Raw genomic sequence first — 20231 nt, 5'->3', positions numbered from 1 at the left:
CGGGACGCTGCTCTAGGTCACCTCCTGGGCTGGCTGTGCCCCATGTCCCTCCCACGCACACCCTGGGCTGCCGGGCCATGGCCTCCTCACACTGGGAACACCCGGTTGCCTATGCCTCCCCCATGGGACCCGGGGCTCCTTGAGGTGGGGCGTGCACCTGACTCAGCCCTGCACGCCTAGCACCCAGCACAGGCCTGGCCCGAAGGCCTTGATGTCCTGGAGGGGGAAGGTCCTCTCCTGGTGCCTTCAGATCTGCAGGACGAGTTGGAGAGCATGGAACCCAACCCAGGCAGGGATCCCCAGTCGGGGATGCTGAGACAATTCCCGCCGGGCGGTAGCTCGTTCAGAGAGGACCCCCCACATGCAGCATCACGCAGCCCAGACAGCTCCATAAAGGAGACACTGCTCGAGCCGAGACAAGGCCTACCCGGAAGTCTGTCCAGTAAGCAAAATGCCCCGTCACCTCTGGGAAGCTGTAGTGACAGCAAACTGCGTGGGTTGTGTGTGTCGCTGGGGAGTGCTGGGATGGGCGTCCTTGGGACTCCTAGCCCCAGCAAGCCCTCCAGTGGGCCGTGTGACTTTGGGTCACCTCTCCCCCCAGGGCCTCCATTACCCTGTGTGGGTAAAATGAAGTGTGCAGACTAGGGCCCTGGCATTCGTGACCCCACCGAGTCACATTCCTCATTCCTGAGGCCACCAACTCCACCCACCCTCAGAATGCTTTTCCTCATTTCCAGCAGCTCTGAGGCCCTTCTGTGTCTGCCTTGCAGGGGCATGGCAACCGGTATAAAAATGCTCCCAACGCTGAGAGTGAAACCAGTTCTGTCCTCTGTGGCTGGGTGGGCATCACCCTAGCCCACCCCCCAGCCCTTCCTCCTTCCAGCCTCGGACCCCAACACCCCAGCCCCCCCCCGAAGGGCCTATGGGCCCTCCCCTCCCCCATGACGTTCTCCGCAAAGCTCGGAGAACAAACTCAGCCCCATTTGAGGGCAGGTCTCAGCCCCAACCCGTCCTGCCTCAGCACCCCAGGGGCTGCCCTCACTGTGCAGGATGGCCAGGGCCAGGATGCCCCCCGTGCTGGTCCCCGCCACCCAGTCAAAGAGGTCCTTGGTGGCGATGCCCGAGGCCTTCTCAATGGCAATGAGGAGCTGGATGATGACGAGGCCTTTCACGCCCCCTCCGTCCAGGCACAGCAGGTGGTCGCGGCTGTGGTGGGGACAGCAGTGGGAGAGAAGAGGGTCCCATTACAGCCGGCACTTTGCATGCCGTGTCCCTGAGCACCTGCCCCGTGGTAGCCGCTTGAGCACGTGGAGACCAAGCCCTGCAGAGCTCGTGTGCTACCGGGGCTTTGGGGAGGCCGTAGCGAAGTCAGTACAGGAATAAACACAGTACTTCAGGAGGCGAAAGGTGCAACAGAGAGACAGACACAGGAAGGTGAGGGCAGCAGGGGGCGGGGAAGACTTCCCTGGCCATGTGCCACCTCGGCAGACGCCTGGGTCTGTCTCCCACACTTTGAACAGGGGCTCCCCAAGGCCACTTGGTTTTGGTCAGATCCAGATCCCCAGTACCAGACCTGACCCGAAGCAGGTGCCTGATGAAAGTCTGTTTGAATTAAACAAGGCTGGGGGAAGGGCTGCTCTCCTGCGGCCGCAAGGAATGGGCGTCCAAGAAGGTCAGGCCCCTCCAGCCAGGTGGGAGCAGCACGGAGGAAGGACCGTCTGTGCGTCAAGAGCCATAAGGAGCTTCCACCAGCATGAACTCACTTAAATGCTCCAAACCCCTTCCAGGTGGATACTCCCTGTCACCCTGTGCATATCTGTGAGGACACGAAGCTCAGAGTCACACAGGTGGATCTGGACCGGGGTCTGGGGACTTCCGCGTCACACACTCTCCAACACATCCTGACCTGTCTCCCTACGGCCTGCCACGCCCAGCCCCTGCCCCGGGGAAGAAGGCCTCTATCGTCTGTGCTCAGACCTGGAACCTTCCTTCCGGTCTCCTCCTCTTCTTTCTATCCCAGCTTAAATGTCACCACTGAGAGAAGCCTGCCCGATGCCATCAGGACGCTCCCGCTCAGCCCGCCCCTGCCCCACCCACTTCTGTGGTGCAGAGCCCTTCTCGCTTCCATCCGCAATTGCTTTTGGTCACTTGTTTGCTGCCTTTCTTCCCCCCTTGAGGGCAAGGCCCGGCTCTGCGGGCGGGAGGCGTCCCACGGACACACAGCTGGTAGATGGAGGAGCCTGCGCCGCCCGCCTGCGGGGTCCCTCGTCTTTTCCTGGACAAGCTGCCCAGCCCTGCAGCAAGCCCAGAGCGTGTCAGAGGAGGCGGTGCTGTCGCCGGAGGCCTGCGGGGCCCCTGGCCAGGGAGGCTGGAGCAAAGAGGCAAGAGACCTTTCTGAAGATGTGGGGCTGGCAATGGAGGGAGCAGGGCTGAGCTGTGTGGCTTAGAGACCTGCGTGGGGAGGTCCTCACACACCTGCGTGGGGAGGTCCTCACAGGGGTATCCCGACTCTTGTCTCAGCCCCACCTCTAGGGAGGGCGCTCAGGCTTGTGCAGACTCCCCAGTCCTGCTGGAGAATCTGCTGCCTCCTTCCTCTTACCGGCGGGGACCTGTCAGTCCTCCCTCTGGTACCCTGCTTGGCCCCTGCGCAGGTGTGTGTGTGGGAGGGGGGGCGCAGTGGGAGGGAAGGGGGAGACGGCCAATAGGGCAGGTGCACCCTCAGGGCACATGGCACAGGGTGGCCGAGGAAACGAGTGGGCTACAGCAAGGGGAAGCCGAGCCTTCTGACGAGGAGAGGCCCAGCCACCGATGTGGCTGCCTGGTCCTGGGAGCTGCTTCTGGGAGAAGAGCTTTCCCCGCAGGGGAGGGCACTAGGGGTGCAGCCAGGAGAGAGCCTGCAGGAGCAGAAAGGGCATGGACTCGGAAGCCCTGGGCTGAGTCTGCTCAAGTCACTTAACCTCAGGTTCTGCATTTGCAAAACAAGGTTACTAATGCCTCCCTAGGAAGGCTGTTCGGAGCACAGGAAAGTAAAAAACAGAGAACAAATAAACCACCTCCAGCATCACAGGGAAGGGTGGAGAGAGCACAGCTGACAGGAAGCACGTTTGTCCTGGTAACTCGCCAAGCTGGTGGGCACTGATTCTGACAACCACTGTCACCAGGGACTGTCCTCAGGGACAGGGCTTGGGTTTCTTCCCTTTGTGCCCATCACCCCAGCCTGCCTCCTAGAATGGGCCTGGGTATACGGCAGATACTTGGGGAACCAACCCACCCACTAGCTCTTGGAGGGAGGCAGGGTCAGCATCAAGGCAGCTGAGGGCTCTCTCCAGAGGAGAGCTGGGCCACCTCCCCCGACAATCCATGACAGGGTCGGAGAGAGAAGGGACAGGGCCGCAGCCAGCTCCACTGTGTGGCCCGGAGTCGGCACAGTGATTGACGGAGAAGCAGGCCCAGCCTCCCTAAAGACTCAGTCTCTTTGCTGTGAACTACAGAGAGTGCGAGCTACCCTGCAGAGCCAGATACAGACGAGAAAAAGTCCCACACCTGCTGCATGGCACCCAGCAGAGGGCCTGCCCATGAGCCTGCCCCCGACACTTACATCCGCTTCTCGTCCCTCGTGGAGCTCAGGATGAACGCCGGCTTCCGGGCCCGGGAGATGTGCATGAGGTCCTGCAGTTCTGTGAGGCACAGGGCAGGGGGGGCTGGGGCCAGGCACGTGCCGCTCCCCGCCCCCCCATGGGTCCTGAGGGCAAATCTGGAGCTGTGCCCTTACCCCACTGTCCCTAGCAGGAGCATCCGCTTCCCACCCCCTGGAAGGGCTCTTCATCCCAGGATACAGCAGGGCCAGAGGCCACAGGCCCCTCAGGGAGCGATGGGCTGGAATGCAGAGGGGAGCCCGCTGCTCTGGGAATGGCAGCCCACCCTGCCCGGCCAGCTCCCGATTTTCCTGTCTTCCTCGCAAAGGAACCCTGCGTGTGCAGTTGACAAAGCATTTCTTCCTGCACAGGAGCCGGTGCTGCTGACAGCCGCCGTCACAGAATCACTGCCCCGATTTACAGATGAGACTCAGAGAGGTTATACAGCTCAGCCAAGGTCATTTAGCCAAAAGGGCAGAGTTAGGACATTCCTCGGGGTTTAACTCCATGAAGGAATGGAGATATCCTGACCATCTTCCAGATGCCTCTTGCCCTGATCCCAGGTCTGGAAACTTCCCCAGCGGCCTCAGATCGGATGCACCCACCCATAGCATCCATGTTTTCCCCTGTGCCCAAGGCCCATCCCACGCCCACCAAATGGATTAGCTGCCCTCCTGACAAGCAGCCCGGCCCCAGGTCGCCCGGCCCAGCAGTGCCACGTCATCCCGATTCTGACGGGCCCTTCCCACAGCTGTGCATGGAGTCTAGAAGCAGCAAAGCAGGACGGCAGGCTGGCAGGCAGTGTGTCTCCCCCTCACCAGGGCAAGTGGCCAGAGTGGACAAGGTAAGTGGGAGACTGACCAGGAGAGGCGTGGACAGAGCACCAGGGAGAGGGACGTGCAGCTGAGAGAAAGGAGCAGCGGGGACTAGAGCTGCAGCGAACTTGGGGCACAGCGGGCTCTGCGGCCCCTCTAGGCCCAGGGCATTACCCATCTGACGCCGCGCCCCAGGCCCACCATCCAGCCTGGCTTAGGTGGCTGATTGCCTGTAAAATTGAGAGATAACGATGGGGGGCAGGTCCTGGGTGGGGAGGGGCAGGGGGAGGAGAGAGGCGGAGCCAGAAGGACTAACTGTGGCTGCCAGCTCTGCCCGTCCTGAGCTCCAGGGTTGGCCGGGGTATCCTGGCTGAAGACGCTGGTGTCTGATTCGCCAAGAGTTAAAAAAAAAAAGCACCAGCTTGCCAAGGATCGGTCTCTGACTGCCCTGTTCAGGGAAGCCCGCTCCCAAACGATCCAGGGCCCTGGGTGGGCCAGCCCACAGAAGCCCAGAGAAGGTCTCCGCCTCCTCAGGGGCTGTCTCCACGGACACCAAGGATGCATGGGGCAGATCCTGGTTGCCTGGCCAGTAGGTCACCAATGGGGCCGGAAGAGGAGCACACAGAGATCTGACAGAGATTCAGCAGCGTGGCCGAAATGCTCCTGGTCATAGCCAGAGGGCCGAGGGCTCTGAGCCACCACCAGCACTCCTCACTGCCCACCCGAGCTCCCAGGGCACAGAGAGGCCAAGGAAGTACCCACCTCATGGGTGTCCAGGGCACCCTCTGGGGGAAATGGACCGCGGGCCATTAGCCAGGGACCCCAGCAGCCTCTGGGCGCTATGGGTTGCTGGCTGCACCCGAGGCTGACAAATGCTGCCCACCCTCCTTTGCTTCCTTCAACAACTTCTCCCATGGGGCCCCGTTTCTTTCCCACAGGGACTGCTCTGACCCAAGGGCCTGGGAGCCAGGTAGAGAGGAGGGGAGCTGCCTACCTAGGTTGTTGAAGCTGATCGGTGGGGGCTGAGATCTTCCCAGGGAGAAGGAGTGCGTTGCTACGGAGCACTGCTCCGCTGAGACTCCCTGGACGGGTGGGGAGCGGTAGTCGGCCCCCACGGTTCTCAGCAGAGTTAGGAGCGCCTTCCTGGTGACGACTTGTCATGTTTGGGGACGGGGAGATTGCACAGGGTCAGAAACTGTCGATGTGCAAGTGGGAGGTCCCTCCCTTCCACACATGGTCCCCTCTCCCAGGCCATCTGGGTATGTGGGGGGTCGGGGGTGCCCCAGAGCCCTGATCCCACCCTGACAGGGCGTGCTGACTCTAGTCTGTTATATCCAAAGCAGCTGCCCGGGGCTGGGGCGGGTCCTGGGAGTCGGACTTGGAACATGGAAGGAGGAGGTCGGTGTTGCCTGGCCCGAGTGTTTGAGGAACCCCCGCTTTCCCTTCTACACCAGAGTCAAGGAAGCAGGACTCCCACCTCCATGTTCGGCAATTCTTGAGGCTTTCAGAGCTCAGCAGGAACGAACCGGCCAGTGGGCATTTACTCCCATCTAACGGATGGGATAACTGAAAACGCACAGGCACACACGCTTGCTAGCAAACGCTATCAGGTACACACCCGCAGCAACCTCCACAGTTCCCCGGAACCTTCCAGAGGGCGCCAGCCTTCTGGTGAGGAGGATCTGCTCTTTCCAGCCCTGAAGCCAAGGCTCACTGAGCCAGCGCGCAGCACATGCACGGTGCCTGTGTGCACGAGGAGTGCACACGTGCCATGTAGCACATGCATCGGCTAGTGGCTGCTCTTGCAAGTGGCTCCGTCAGTGAGTTCCCCAAGAGTGGGGACGAGGGCTGCTGCTGCTGCCTACCCCGCCCCCCACCCCCCAGAGTCCTGGCACCCTGAGGCAGGATGGTGGCCGCACAGAAGAGGACACTGCCTTGGCAAGCCTCCTGGGGCCCCCATCTAGTGGTCAGGGGCCCTGTTCTTGGGAAAAGGAAACTTCCCTTCTGGGCCTCCCACTGCTCCTAGCCACTCTGTGCAGGGAGCAACTGGGGGCGGGTATGGACAGGACGTGGGCAGCTGATGGCTGGGACGTCCCTGCTCCCCAGTCCCTGCACCCCACACCCACCCCTGCCCAACTCTGGTCCCAGAGTACAGAGCACATACGTTTGCTATTCTTGGAGGCCATGAACGCAGGAGTTTCTCCAAAGTCATTCGGAATGTCCACCTCTGCCCCAAACACAATGAGGGCCTTGATCATCTCCATGTTGTCTTTCTGTTGGTGATGGAGTGAGGGGGAAATATGCAACAGCTCAGGGAAATGAAGACAGAAAGGACCCCAGCCTCTTCCCCTCCAATCCATCAACTTGGCGGACCTCTCACCAGCATGGGGAGAGACACTGGAACCCTTCTGACCCCGACCCGCAGTCAATCCCATGTTGCACAGTCTACAGTGGAAGGCCACTGCCCTGACAAACAGGCTTACAAGTATCCCCAGGTGAGAATTAAAAAACCCAGCCCCGTCAGCTCCTTCTCTAAAGAAGCAAAACATCTATGACCCCCGACCCAGGAGCCGTGGGGCCACTGAAGGGTCAGCTGCTGGTCGCTCACAGGACCAGCAGGAGAGGGTAAGTGAGGAAAGGCCCCCATCGAGTCCAGGGCCCCGGTTCTGAGGGGGAAACCGAGCACACATCCTCCCTGACGGCAGCCCTCTCCCCAGAGAATGCGCAGTGAACGTCTGGAGGCTGGGCAGCGGGGCCGGGCTGGGCGTGTTTTCCCAGTACAAATCAATAGACTGGCTGCCAGGAGACCTGAGTGCTGGGCTTATCACCTCCCTCTCTCGGGGCCTGATTTCCTTGCCTAGAGAATGAAGAGGTGTGTCTAGAAAGCCGTTTTCCAAACTGCTGTTCATGTACCATTAGGATGTATATGGGCACAGGTAAACGTGTGTTTTAACCATTAGTTATGTATTTCTTCTTTGGTTACCTTTTATTTGTGGCACTGGTTTACCACCTATGGTGGTAATATCACAGTTCCTTCAAAATAAAATTGAAGCTTAAAAGCAAGCCAAATTAAAGCAATGATTAAGTACAAAATTGTAAAAGTGGCTCGTGAATCCGCCAAAAACTGCACACATGGTTAGGCAGGTGACTGGAGTATGGAAGCAATGGCCTATGTCAGCAGTTCTCAAAGTAAGCACTGTGGACCCCTATGAACACGGAGACCCCTTGGAGGGTTCAAGAGGTTAGAACCATATTCATGAAAACATCAAGGTGTCGTCTGCATTTGCACTGTGTTAACTTTTGCACCGATGGTGTAAAAACGACTGTGGATAAAACTGCTGGTGCCTTAGCATGAAGGCACCAAGGCAGTGGCCCCAAACTAACAGTCATCACGCTTTTCTCCCCTGCCACGCACTCATTGTAAAAAGCAAACTCATTCATTAAACAGCCAGCTTCACTTAAGAAGGCCCTTGATGAAGCCGTAAGAAATGTTAATCTCATTAAGTTTCGACACTGGTGTATTCGTTGTCATAAAATACACAGTATGCACAAGGCATGTCTGTGGCCTAACCACGTATGATGGTTGTCTCGGGAAAAGCACTGCATGACTGTGTCAGCTGCAAGCAGAAGGAGCTGCTTTCTTTGCAGGAGAAACTGTTTTTAGTCGAGAAACAACTGGCAGACAAACTACAGTTGTTCAGCATTGGGTATCTAGGAGGTATTTTCTCAAAAATGAATGCGGTGAGCCTATCACTTCAAGAAAAACAGCTAGCAGTATTTTGTGCCAGTGATAGAACTCAAGCTTTCAAACAATAACTGGAATTCTGTGGGCTTCCGTGGTGGCGCAGTGGTTGAGAGTCCGCCTGCCGATGCAGGGGACACGGGTTCGTGCCCTGGTCTGGGAAGATCCCACATGCCACGGAGCGGCTGGGCCCGTAAGCCATGGCCGCTGGGCCTGCGCGTCCGGAGCCTGTGCTCCGCGACGGGAGAGGCCACAACAGTGAGAGGCCTGCGCACCGAAAAAAAAAAAAAGAACTGGAATTCTAGAACACTGCTCTGTGTCATGATGGGCTTGACAGCTTCCCCGAACTTAAAGGCTTTTCTGATGAAATTGTGGTGATATTTACAACTGTGGGGTTTTGAGACTGTATAACAAAATGGGTCAACATCTGGTAGCTAGGCATACTCAGCAAACCAATGTCTTCCAAGAATGACACGAAGTCGTGCAGGGGTAAAGATCCAGGCAAAGTGCAAAAGATGCCAATGGTTTTCACAGTAACAGAGTGAAAAGTCCGAGGAGATGATTTCAGAGTGTCCACTGCAACCAACTTGTCAGAAACTACCCCTTGTCAGTTTTGGTGCAATACGAAAGAATATCCAGGGGGAATTCCCTGGCGGTCCGGTGGTTAGGACTCCACGCTTTCACTGCCAGGGCCCGGGTTCAATCCCTGGTTGGGGAACTAAGATCTCGAGAGCCACGCAGCGTGGCCAAAAAAAAAAAAAAAAAAAGAAAAGAAAAAGAAAAAAGAAAGAAAGAATACCCACAATTATCTGCAAAGGCACAACTACATATCTTTTCCAACTATGTACATATCTATGTGAGGCCAGAGTTTCTTCATATTTTTAACATATGCAACAACATACTGAATAAATGTAGCAGAAGACAGGAAAATCCGTGCCTTCTCTGAAGCCAGGCATTAAAAAGATTCACAAAAATGTAAAACGATGCCAACTCTTTTCAATTATTTTTTGTTTTGGAAAGTAAAGTTGATCTTCCATAAAAATGTTACTTATGTTAGCATGGGCTTGGTAAATTATTGTTTTTTTTAAATGAATTAATAAGTACCTTGAAAATCCCTCACTTCTAATTTCTAATATGGTAAATATGGATAGATAACATTCAAATAAACAGCCTTTGAGATTCTCAATAATTTTGAAAAGCATAAAAGGATCAAACAGACCAAAAAGTTTAAGAACTGTTCAACTACATAATTCAAAGGGCCCATTCGGTGCTAAAAATGTCCACAGTTTTATTTATAGTTTCAGTCTCTTGGGCAACATCCCCTCTACAATTATGACCTTTGGTATAAAACAGGATGTCTTTTACTTTGTCCTAAATCTCCTTCTTTTAGAGTTCCAGGGGAATCTCCTATTCTATCACTCCGAGACATGTTGAATAGAATTATGGGTACATATGGTTTGCTACAGTTATACACACACACACACACGTCTGTAACAAATAACACTCCCTCCCCTGCATTTAGTATGTCCATGATGTAGTTGTCTAACCAGACTGTAGGGGCTTTAAGGGCAGGAACTGTGCTCTCTAATGAACCAGCAAAGGTGACCAGCAGCTACCATGGGCCACCAAGATGTGTAAGCAGGCCCAGCCTTCCAGGAGCTTGGCGTCTACCAGGGAGATAAGGGCAACATGCAGATGAATAGTTTTCCCTGATGACGCAGGGAAGGAGAACGAACGTCTCGGGGATGCTTACTCCACGCCAGGTCTTACATGTGCTACTTAGACATCCCTCATGGAGTTACCGGGTGTCTATTACTGAATCCACTCAACCACTCTGTCAGGTGGGTACCAACACCTCCATTCTCCAGATGGAAGTCAAGGCTGGCAGAGGTGATGTGAGTTGCCCAAGGCCACGGTCAGTAGCCAGAGCTGTATTTTCCCCTCTCACAGCATCCAGATGTCACATGGGGGCACGGGAATGAGAGGTCCTGGAGCGCAGAGGAAGGGGCTCTTATTCTGGGCTCAGAGCGGGGCATGCCCCAGCCCTGCTGGTCACCTGCACCCCTGCCGAGCAGGCAGTAAGCCCGGGGCTCACCGACATGGCCAAGTGCAGCGGCGTGTTGCCGTGCTCGCCGCGGGCTTCGGCGTTGGCCCCGTGGGTCAGCAGCACCATGACGCAGTCGAAGCGGTTGCGCATGACGGCCACGTGCAGGGCTGTGTTCCCCACAGAGCTGGTGCTGTTCACGTCGCAGCCCCGTTTCAGCAGCAGGCGGGCCATCTGCGGAGACAGGGTTCCGGCCCGAGTCAGCAGGGTGCTGAGAGCAGCTGCAGCCTGTGGCACCTGGGGGCACCTGGGCAGGGCCACTTCCTTCAGGTCTCGGGCCTCTGGAAAGCTCCAGCAATGGGAGGAGCCAAGGTGGTAGGCCCCAGTTCTGGGGGTGGCCCCAGATCTTGCCTCCCACACCGGCCACACCCCAGGAACTAGGGGACAAAAAGCTGAAGCTGTGGTGACTTTTTCAAAGGGCTTCAGGGTCCTTTCCTGGAGCTCACAGGACCCCATCCCTCCCTGCAAAGGTTCCTCTGGGCCCTGCCCCAGAAATGCCCCACTCCCTGCCACCCTGCCCGGGACCCTGCAAAGGTATGACCCCATCTGGGCCTTGGCAACACACACCCTTGCTCACCCAACAGCCCCGGAGAGCCTGGACTTTGGACCCTGACAGACCTGAGCCCAAAGCTCAGCCCCACTTCATCCCCATTGTCTGAGCTTGGAAGGGTCACTGTACCCCTATGCACCTCAGTTTCCTCTGCTGCGAAAATGGGAATGCAAGTTCCCACGTCACAGAGTGTGCTGACCAGGAACAAGAAAACATACAGGAGGGCCCGACTTGGTGTCTAGCTCCTGGTGTGAAGGTATCCACAGTGGTCGTCAGTCTCTTCCCTCCTGGCCTGTCACATTTACGAGTATCCCATCATCTTTGAGGGCATCCAGTGCACTGATAGCTGTGCTTCCTGGAGATAAGTGATCAGAGACCTCCATCCTCCCAGGGGCTCAGAGCTTAGCTCAGGGAGAGGCCTCAGAGGAGATGCCGGCCAGGCTCTCTATAGACAAAACTAGAGCCACCATCATCACCATCGGCATCACCACCATCCGTCACCTTCTATTTGCGATGAGGTGCTTGACAATTTATGAGGAATTTTCTCGCGCACTGCTTTGCTGACTTCACGATACCTCCACAGGCAGGCCACAGATCCCCAGTTCACACATGAGGAAACCGCAGCGGGGACACTCACCTGCAATGCCAGGACACCATCCCTCCTTGGGCTTATCTCCTGGGCCCCCAAGTACCTCCTGCAGAGACCTCTCAGGAACCTCCTTCCTATAGGTAGCTAAGGAACAAAGGGCTCTGGGACCCTCCCCCTGCCCGGCTCACCCTCAGACCTGCCTACCTCTGCGGTCTTGGCCCAGTGGAGGGGGCTGGCTCCGTAGCGAGGGTCTTTGCTGTGGATCTGGGTGCTGTCCATGCTGACAATCATCTCAGCACACCTGGGGAGAGAGAAGCCACGTGGGAGTGAGGAAGGCCGGCGGGGGCAGCCTGACACTGGAAGAGGCCACGAATCAAGGCTTCATCTACTGGTGAGGGAGAGCTCCTGCAAATACAGTTGCAACAAAACCAAGCAGCATGCATACGGTGATACGGCAACAGTATCCTGAGCCCCTCAAGTCACATCTCAAGCCCCCTCCTCCAGGAAGCCTTCCTTGCTGACTTCGGTCAGCAATGATCACGCTCACTGGTGCTGGCTGCAGCGTCAGACAGGCTTGAGGTTAAGCCCCAGCTTCCCACTGGTGACCTCTGGAAAGTGGCTGGGCCTGTCTGTAACATGGGTGCCTGTGACTAGCACACGGCCACCCTTTATCCTCCCCTGCTTCCCAAACGACTGGTGTTGCAAGTAGCGACTGCGTCCCGTAGGAGGCAGTAGGCAGGGTGGTTACAAGTGCAGTTGCTTTCCACTCCTAGATCGACAACCAAAAGAACTGAAAGCAGGGGCTCAAGAAGATACTTGTATGCCAGTGTTTACTGCAGCATTACCCACAATAGCCAAAAGACGGAAACAGCCTAAGTCTCCACGGACATACGAACGGATAAGCAGAGCGTGGTATATAAAATGGAGTAATTCCGCCCTAAAAGGGAAGGACCTTTTGATACAGGCTACGACACACACGAACCTTGAAGACATCATGCTAAGTCAAAGTGGGGTCCTGGGCCCAACCCAGCTCTCTGTGAAGCTCGGCTGAGCCAATACCAACAGCAGAGGGGCCCCCAGATTGGGGCTGGGATGGAACCAGTCCCAGTAACCCTAACACTTGTGATTCTTGGAGTATGAATGCGCGGGCTGCCACGTGGCGACAGAGAGATGTGCCCCCTTGGAGCCCTGAGAGGAGCGTGGCTGTGTGCGGGGCGCACCCGAGGTATGAGACGACTCGCGTTGTCTCATCTGCAACGATCCACACGGGAGGCCTGGGGTGTGGTTGCAGGTGTCTGAGGAGGGAGCAACCTGGGCCACATCGGGATCTTGGAAGTAACCTGGACCTAGAAGGTGACTGAAGCCAGTAGGGTGGCTGGAGCCAAGCTGGAGCAGGGCCACCGTGCCAGCCCTTGGGTATGGGAGAGCATCGCTCATCACGTGTGTCCATTCAGGTTGCAACCTGCAACTCAGTAACTGGGGGTGACTGGGGGTGGGAGTGCTGGGATTGTCTCCAACCATTTGGTCAAATCTTCCCAAAAGTTCTAGTTCATCTTGGCTGTACGAGGAAGAATCAAGGAAAGGAGGGTTTGTCCAAGCTTGCACCAGACCTTCAAGGGGACATCAATGCCCTCCAGGGGCCGAAAGGTGGGTGCAGACCCCAGAGGAAGGAAAACCCTGAGGGAGGGGGAGCGTGCCTGCCCCCAACCCGAGGGCAGCCCCTCTGAGCTCATTCCTTGCTGCCCGTCTACCACATGGCTCTGGAAAGTACTGGGCGACTTCTGTATCCCCTGTTCCGGGCTTTCTCTCAACCACCTCTGTAAGGCACAGTGCCTGGGACTGAGGGACCACCTGACTCATTCACTCACTCATTCATTCTAGCTACTGTACCTGCTGGGCAGTATTTTGGGATAGTCATCTCTTTTATCCCTCCTACATACACACACGCACGCACGCACGTGGAGAAGAATTATCCTGAGACCAGGTTTCCCAGGGCTGGGGAGAAAGGAAGAAATGAGTGGTCTAGAGCTCCCCAGGACATGGGCCTGGCACCTGAGTCCCGGCAGTGCCACCCCCCAGGAAGGAGGGATGCATCAGGCGGATGGGGCCCTGGGCCACCTTGCTAAGCATTCCTAGGTTTCGAGTTGGGCAAAGAAGCTGCACCAGCACAGCAGCCGTGAAGGGGCTGCTCAGATCAGATGTGGTGGCAAGTTTAAGATTGTTTATCTCCAGTTTGGTAGAGGGAGGCTCACGGTCAGCAATTAAGGTGCACGACTGAGCAACTTTCAAAGTTCTGCTCTCTGCACAGCAGAGCTCGTGGGCCGAGACTGACACCCCCACACGTTCATCAAACACTTTCTTTGTACCAGGGCAGCCCTTGGCACCAGGATCTGACACGCACCTAATGAGCCTGTGGAGGCCACCGCTCGCCTGGGCAGGGGGACTGGCCACGCAGACGGGAGGCCCCTCGGATCACGTGGGGCAGGGCAGGGTCTTACCCCTTCCGGGAGAACTTCATGGCCACGTGGATGGGGTAGCCGCCGGGCCCCACGACGTCGCAGCGAGCGCTGCACAGCAACAGCACACGGACCATCTCCTGCTTCCCCAGCTGGCAGGCCAGGTGCAGCGGGGTCAGCCCTCGGTTATTCACCTGGTTCACGCCCGCCGATGCGTTCTCCCCTAGGAGCTGACAGCAAGACCTCGCGGTGGGCAGGCGCCAAACACAGCGCGGCCCCTGGCCTGTCCCTCTGCTAACATCCACCGCTGTGGCCGTCCCTCTCTGGGGCCTCAGGGGAAGGGAAGCTGGACTCCACGAGAACACTGACAAGAACTTCAAGAGAAGCCACCAAGAAAGGAGGCTTTGGGGAGAGAAAGAAGCTGACTGTGCCAGTATTGGCTGGGGCGCTGGTCTGGCATGACCGTGGCGTGTATGAAAAATTTCCCAATCAGGAAATGTGAAAGAGGTTGTACCTAGGATGGGCACTGGGGGTCTGGGTGGGAATGAGACTTGCTTTCCATTGCATACCCTTCTGTCCTGCCTGAATTTTTCAGCTACGTGTAGGTATTATTTTTTCATTAAACAAAACACCAGTATTAATAAAACGGCCATGAGGATTTTAGTTCCTCGACTGTGGTTGCAAGCCGTTCCCCTGAGGTTAATTATGACCCCTGTGCACCCCTGTGACCGGCTGGGTCTGTGGACAGGCTAGGGACACAGCAGGTGCTGGCTGAGGTGCTGGCATCCAGGCCCGATTCAAGGGCCAGCCCCACCGCTCACAGCTCCGTGGCACCCCTCCCCGGGCACAAAACTTCGCTGAACCTCAGTCTCTTTGGCGAAGAGAAGAAGCTAACGGCCCCCACCCACAGAGGTTATCTTGAGAATTAACTAGAACACATAAAACACTGAGTACAGGGTCAGGCACGGGACCAGCGGTAAAGGACAGCTATTGATAAGAGTGTGTACCCGCCCTCCGAATCGAGGCAGGTTGTACGTGGTGCTGTGCTGAGCACACAGTGGGGTCTCAGTAAGGGCAGAGTTCAACAGTGGGGATAGAATTCCCTTCCCTGACAGCACTAATCATAAGACAGGAATCCATATTTTCTGGAATAATGTGGTCCCATTCTGATGCCAAGGCACAGAGAAGGATATAACCTTTACAAGAATCTTCTAATTCTAGGCAATAAAATACTGCCCAGTATTCTGTCTTTTCTATCTGATATATAAGGTAGCCTTTTCATCATTTGATCTACTTGCCTACAATCTTTATTTTTTATTTTTCTGCCCAGCTAATCAAAAATTTAACGGAAGGAGTGCCTTTGGTGCAAATGCCTACAGGAGCCAGATGGAGTTTTGTTTGTTTTGAGTTACTGTAAAAAGTTAAGCTCAGGTCCTGCTGGACGATGGGCGCCTCCAGGCAGGGGCTGAAATCCACCCGGCCCAGGGGCCCAGCCTACGGTGAGTGCTCAGGAGAAGCTGAATTAAACTGACTGACGGGACTAGACCTTGAGCTCGGTTTGCTGGGTTGGAGGACTTTCCCAGGGTTGTAGGAGCAAAGTGGCCGAGGATGTGTCTCCTTGACAAGCTTGGGGAGGCAAGTGCCAGGTGGGGCTACACCCTCCACGAAGGGGCTCAGGCCTCAAGGATCAAGGTGGGGACAGTGAGAGGCCCGGAGGGACACCTGAGCCCAGAGGCCCAAAGACAGCTGCGGCCGTGGTAAGGAGCGGCCAGAATCAGTCGCCCTGTCTCCACCCCTGCTCACCTGCAGCACTTGGGAATTGTCACTCTGGACAGCGTAATGGAAGGCGGTCTCTCCGTTGTTGTCGGTGACGTCCATCTGGGCGTGGCAGTACTGCACCAGCTCCACCAGGATCTCCCAGTCGCCCTTGCGGCAGGCCAGGTGCAGGGGAGTGCAACCCTCCTCATTCTCCCTGTTGTTGGCGCAGCTGCAGGGGAGGGCCGGGGAGGTGAGGGGTGTGGCACGAGGTGGGCGGGGCACTGAGAAAGCCAAGTGCAGATGCAGGGGAGGTGGGGGAGGAGCCCAAGAGCATTCGTGCCCTGCTCAAGCTGGCTGGTTCAAACTCAGGGCTGAGTCACAATTTACCTGTAACTGATGTGACCTGTATCAGTTTTTAGTTCAGTTTGCACACCTGTATGAGGGATGTGCCCTAGGGCCACACCAGCCTTAAGTGGGCAGTGGGGTGGCATAGAAAGAATCGCAGAAGGCAAAAATCTCACCAACCTCGGGCAATTCACTTAACTTTTCTAGGGTCTACAAAAAAATAAAAATAATACCTGCCACGCCTGCCCTAGGAAATCGATAGAACTATTGTGAGATCAAACACCATTACGTCCAAGATCATGCCGGTAAACTGTAAAAGGCAGTGAAGATTTTTGAGCTTTGGGCCCGGGAGCTGAACCAAGCTGTCTGAAGCAGAGAACTGGAGGTGTGGCTACCTCAGGGCAGGATGGTGAGCTCGAGTCCTCTGGCTGGCACGGGGCCCTCCCCAGGGGCCTGTTGGCCGAACAGACATACGAGACTAAGTGTTCCAGCTTCCAGAAGGGCAACCAGGCCTTTGGAAGGAGACACCAAGGATCTGAAGCCCCTTCAGCCCTCTGCAGCTGAGTGACCTTGCACAAGTCACATAACCTCTCACTGGGATGACACTACTTCATGGGCATGTTGAGAGGATTCAAGTTCATGGTGGGTATAAAACAGCTACCAGGGGCCTGGCACCTGGCACCCCAGAAATGTTACATTGTTCCTTCTGACTTTAGTCAGCATTCCCCTGCTCTAACCCAGAGGCAATGCTGCCCCTTTTGAAGTCAAACGTTCTGGGCAACCTTTGAGTTTATGGAGGGGAACTGAGGCTGGACTGAGACTCCCCATCCACACCCAGTATCCCCAGGGTCCTGCCCTCCTGCCCCACCTGGCCAAGCCCCCCGCCCACCTGATGATGCGGCTGTGACGGAAGCACTCTCGGATCCCCAACTCCACCGCCAGGTGGGCCACCGACCAGCTGGGGTGGTTGCGGATGAGGTCGGTCAGCTGCTGCAGGACCTCAACGTGCAGGATGTGGTTGGAGCTCTCGTAGAAGGGCGGCAACTGGGAAGAATACTGCTGGAAGTTCACCAGGGCATCGGCCTCTGTCTCCAGCTGGAAGAGCCTGAGGAGCCAGGGCAGAGGAGGAAGACACAGAAGTGAGCTGGGAGGAACCCTTGGCCTGTGCCCTTGATGGAATCTGAAGACTTGTGTCCCTGCAAACAGGTGCCTGCCTGCTTGCTGCTGTGGACTGACCTGCTCCAGCTGGACTCCCTTCGCCCACCACACACACACACCCCTAAATGGAGTTGGGGCTTTCTTTTTATTTGAAAAGATTTCCTTTCCTTTCTTTCTTTTTCAAAAAATATCATCACGTATATTTCCACAAGCATTGTTGCAAATCCATGGTCCAGCATGAAAGCAAAACTCCCCAGGCACATGAAGAGATAAGAAAACAAGAAAGATGGGACTTCCTTGGTGGTCCAATGGTTAAGAATCCGCCTTCCAATGCAGGGGACGCAGGTTCGATCACTGGTCGAGGAACTAAGATCCCACATGCCGCAGGGCAACTAAGCCCACGTACCGCAACTACTGAGCCTGCATGCCACAACTAGACAGCTTGTGCGCTGGAACTACTGAGCCCCCGCACTCTGGAGACTGCACACCACAACTAGAGAGGAGCCAGCGTGCCACAACTAGAGAGAAGCCCGCACACCACAACGAAGAGCCCATGCGCCGTGACAGAAGATCACACATGCCGCAACTAAGGCCCAGTGCAGCCATAAATAAATAAATATTTTAAAAAAAGAAAGTATGAAAGAAAACCAACAGAGACAATATACAAGAGAAAAAGACCTATAACTGGGGGGTCTACAAATACTGAAGTTACCTGACACAGACTTTAAAATAACTATGACAATATTAGGATAAAATAGAAGATTTACAATTTTGGCAAAACACTTTAAACTATATAAAAAAAAGAACCAAGTGGATACTGCAGAATTTAAAGATACAATTGCCAAAATTAAGAGCTCAGTGGTTAGGTATAATAGCAGATTGGACAACGCTGAATAGAAAATTGTGAAAAGGAAGATAGGTAAGAAAAAAGTAAACAGAATAAAGCATGGAGAGACAAAAGCTTGGAAAATACAGGAAACTAGATAAAAGACATAGAATATATAATGTAAAGATCTAACATACATATAAGTGGAGACACAAAAACAGAATAGAAAAAGAATTGTACAGAAGCCATATTTGAAGAGTTAATGACTATGAACTTTCCAAAATTGATGGAAAACATTATTCCATTAATTTAAAATATTCTATAAATCCTCCTCTACCCCCTCCCACCAAATCCACAGTTACATTCCTCCCACTGAGCCACTGAGTAGTGGGAATTTATGTGTCTTTACCCTTTAACCTGGCTTTGTAACTGCTTTACCAAGAATATGGCAGAAGTGATGCCGTCCTAGTTTCTAGAGCAAGGATTTAAGAGACTGGAAGCCTCTACCTCTTTTTTCTTGGGACCCGGCCATCATACCACAGGGAAGCTGAAGCATCATGGAGATGACTCTTGGACCCTTAACCCTGGATAAACTCCCAGCCAACAGCCAGTACCAATTTGCCAGTTATGAGTCATCTTAAGAGTGGATCGTGCAGTCAAGCCACCCCAGCTAATACTATGTAGAATCAAACTGAGCCTTTCCCACTAAGCTCTGCTCAAATGGCAGATTTGTGGGCTAAATAATTGATACTGTTTTAACCCACTAAACTTTGGGAGAGTTTGTTGCATAGCAATAACTGAAGATGACACATGTTGGTCAACATATTGTAACGTAGCAATAACTGACACATGTGCCATGTAGCAACTGCTGAAAACAAAACGCAAAGAGAAAACATTAAAAATAGCAAAGAGAGGGCTTCCCTGGTGGCGCAGTGGTTGGGAGTCCGCCTGCCGATGCAGGGGACACGGGTTCGTGCCCCGGTCCGGGAAGATCCCACATGCTGCGGAGCGGCTGGGCCCGTGAGCCATGGCCGCTGAGCCTGCGCGTCCGGAGCCTGTGCTCCGCAGCGGGAGAGGCCACTGCAGTGAGAGGCCCGCGTACCACACACAAAAAAAAAAGCGAAGAGAAAAAATGTTTTCAGAGGGCAACCATCAGACTCAACAATGAAACTCAACAATGGAAGCCAGAGATAATGAGATGACATCCTTAAAGAGCTAAAAGAAAATAAATGCCATGGAGAATTCTACACCCAGAAAAAAAAAAAAAAACTTCAAGTATGACGGTGAAATTAAAATATTTCACTAGTCAAACAAACAAATGCACCAGAGAGACAGACTGACTGACTGTGACATTAGCAGACCCAAATAAAAGGAAATACAAAAGGATTTTCTTCTGGTAGAAGAAAGTTGATCCTAGATGGATGGTCAAAGATGCAGGAAAAAAATTAAGCACCATGAAAATGGTAAATATGTGAGTGAATCTAAATAAATATTGACAGTATAATGCCTTGTTGGGTTTAAAATAAAAATATTAATAAAAAACAATACATGGCATAGAAGTCTGGAGTGGGATAAATGCAGTTAAAGGGTTCTAAGACCCTTGTATTGTTCTGGAAGAGGCCAAAGTACCAATTATACTTCAGTAAGGCCAAGGATGTGTGTTACAATCTCTAGGGTTCTATCAAGAACTGTGAAGGGTACCATACGACCCAGCAATCCCACTACTGGGCATATACCCTGAGAAAACCATAATTCAAAAAGAGTCATGTACCAAAATGTTCATTGCAGGTCTATTTACAATAGCCAGGACATGGAAGCAACCTAAGTGTCCATCAACAGATGAATGGATAAAGAAGATGTGGCACATATATACAATGGTATATTACTCAGCCATAAAAAGAAATGAAATTGAGTTATTTGTAGTGAGGTGGATGGACCTAGAGTCTGTCATACAAAGTGAAGTAAGTCAGAAAGAGAAAAACAAATACCGTATGCTAACACATATATATGGAATCTAAGGAAAAAAAAAAAGGTCATGAAGAACCTAGGGGTAAGACAGGAATAAAGACACAGAACTACTAGAGAATGGACTTGAGGATATGGGGAGGGGGAAGGGTAAGCTGTGACAAAGTGAGAGAGTGGCATGGGCATATATACACTACCAAACGTAAAATAGATAGCTAGTGGGAAGCAGCCGCATAGCACAGGGAGATCAGCTCGGTGCTTTGTGACCACCTAGAGGGGTGGGAGAGG

General features: G+C 54.2%; 1 protein-coding gene across 9 annotated transcripts in view; it reads right to left on the bottom strand.

Moving 5' to 3' along the window:
* PLA2G6 (phospholipase A2 group VI) overlaps window positions 1–20231 on the bottom strand; it is a 49905-nt gene that overhangs the window by 12677 nt on the left and 16997 nt on the right. For 8 of the 9 annotated variants that reach the window (XM_032645921.1, XM_032645922.1, XM_032645923.1 and 5 more), the window contains 8 exons: window positions 16884–17099; window positions 15695–15878; window positions 13934–14121; window positions 11640–11736; window positions 10288–10470; window positions 6615–6723; window positions 3599–3677; window positions 1043–1206 (listed from right to left, as the gene is read on the bottom strand). In XM_032645921.1, the coding sequence (XP_032501812.1) occupies window positions 1043–1206; window positions 3599–3677; window positions 6615–6723; window positions 10288–10470; window positions 11640–11736; window positions 13934–14121; window positions 15695–15878; window positions 16884–17099 (1220 nt within the window). Of the gene's footprint in view, window positions 1–1042; window positions 1207–3598; window positions 3678–5444; window positions 5604–6614; window positions 6724–10287; window positions 10471–11639; window positions 11737–13933; window positions 14122–15694; window positions 15879–16883; window positions 17100–20231 lie in introns of all 9 variants that reach the window. The other variant, XM_032645928.1, reaches the window with a different exon arrangement.

The sequence above is a fragment of the Phocoena sinus genome, chromosome 10, assembly GCF_008692025.1.
Source record: "Phocoena sinus isolate mPhoSin1 chromosome 10, mPhoSin1.pri, whole genome shotgun sequence".
In the NCBI taxonomy this organism is placed as follows: domain Eukaryota; kingdom Metazoa; phylum Chordata; class Mammalia; order Artiodactyla; family Phocoenidae; genus Phocoena; species Phocoena sinus.
The sequence above is the reverse complement of the archived record's forward strand: the minus strand, read 5'-3'. Positions and strand labels throughout refer to the sequence as shown.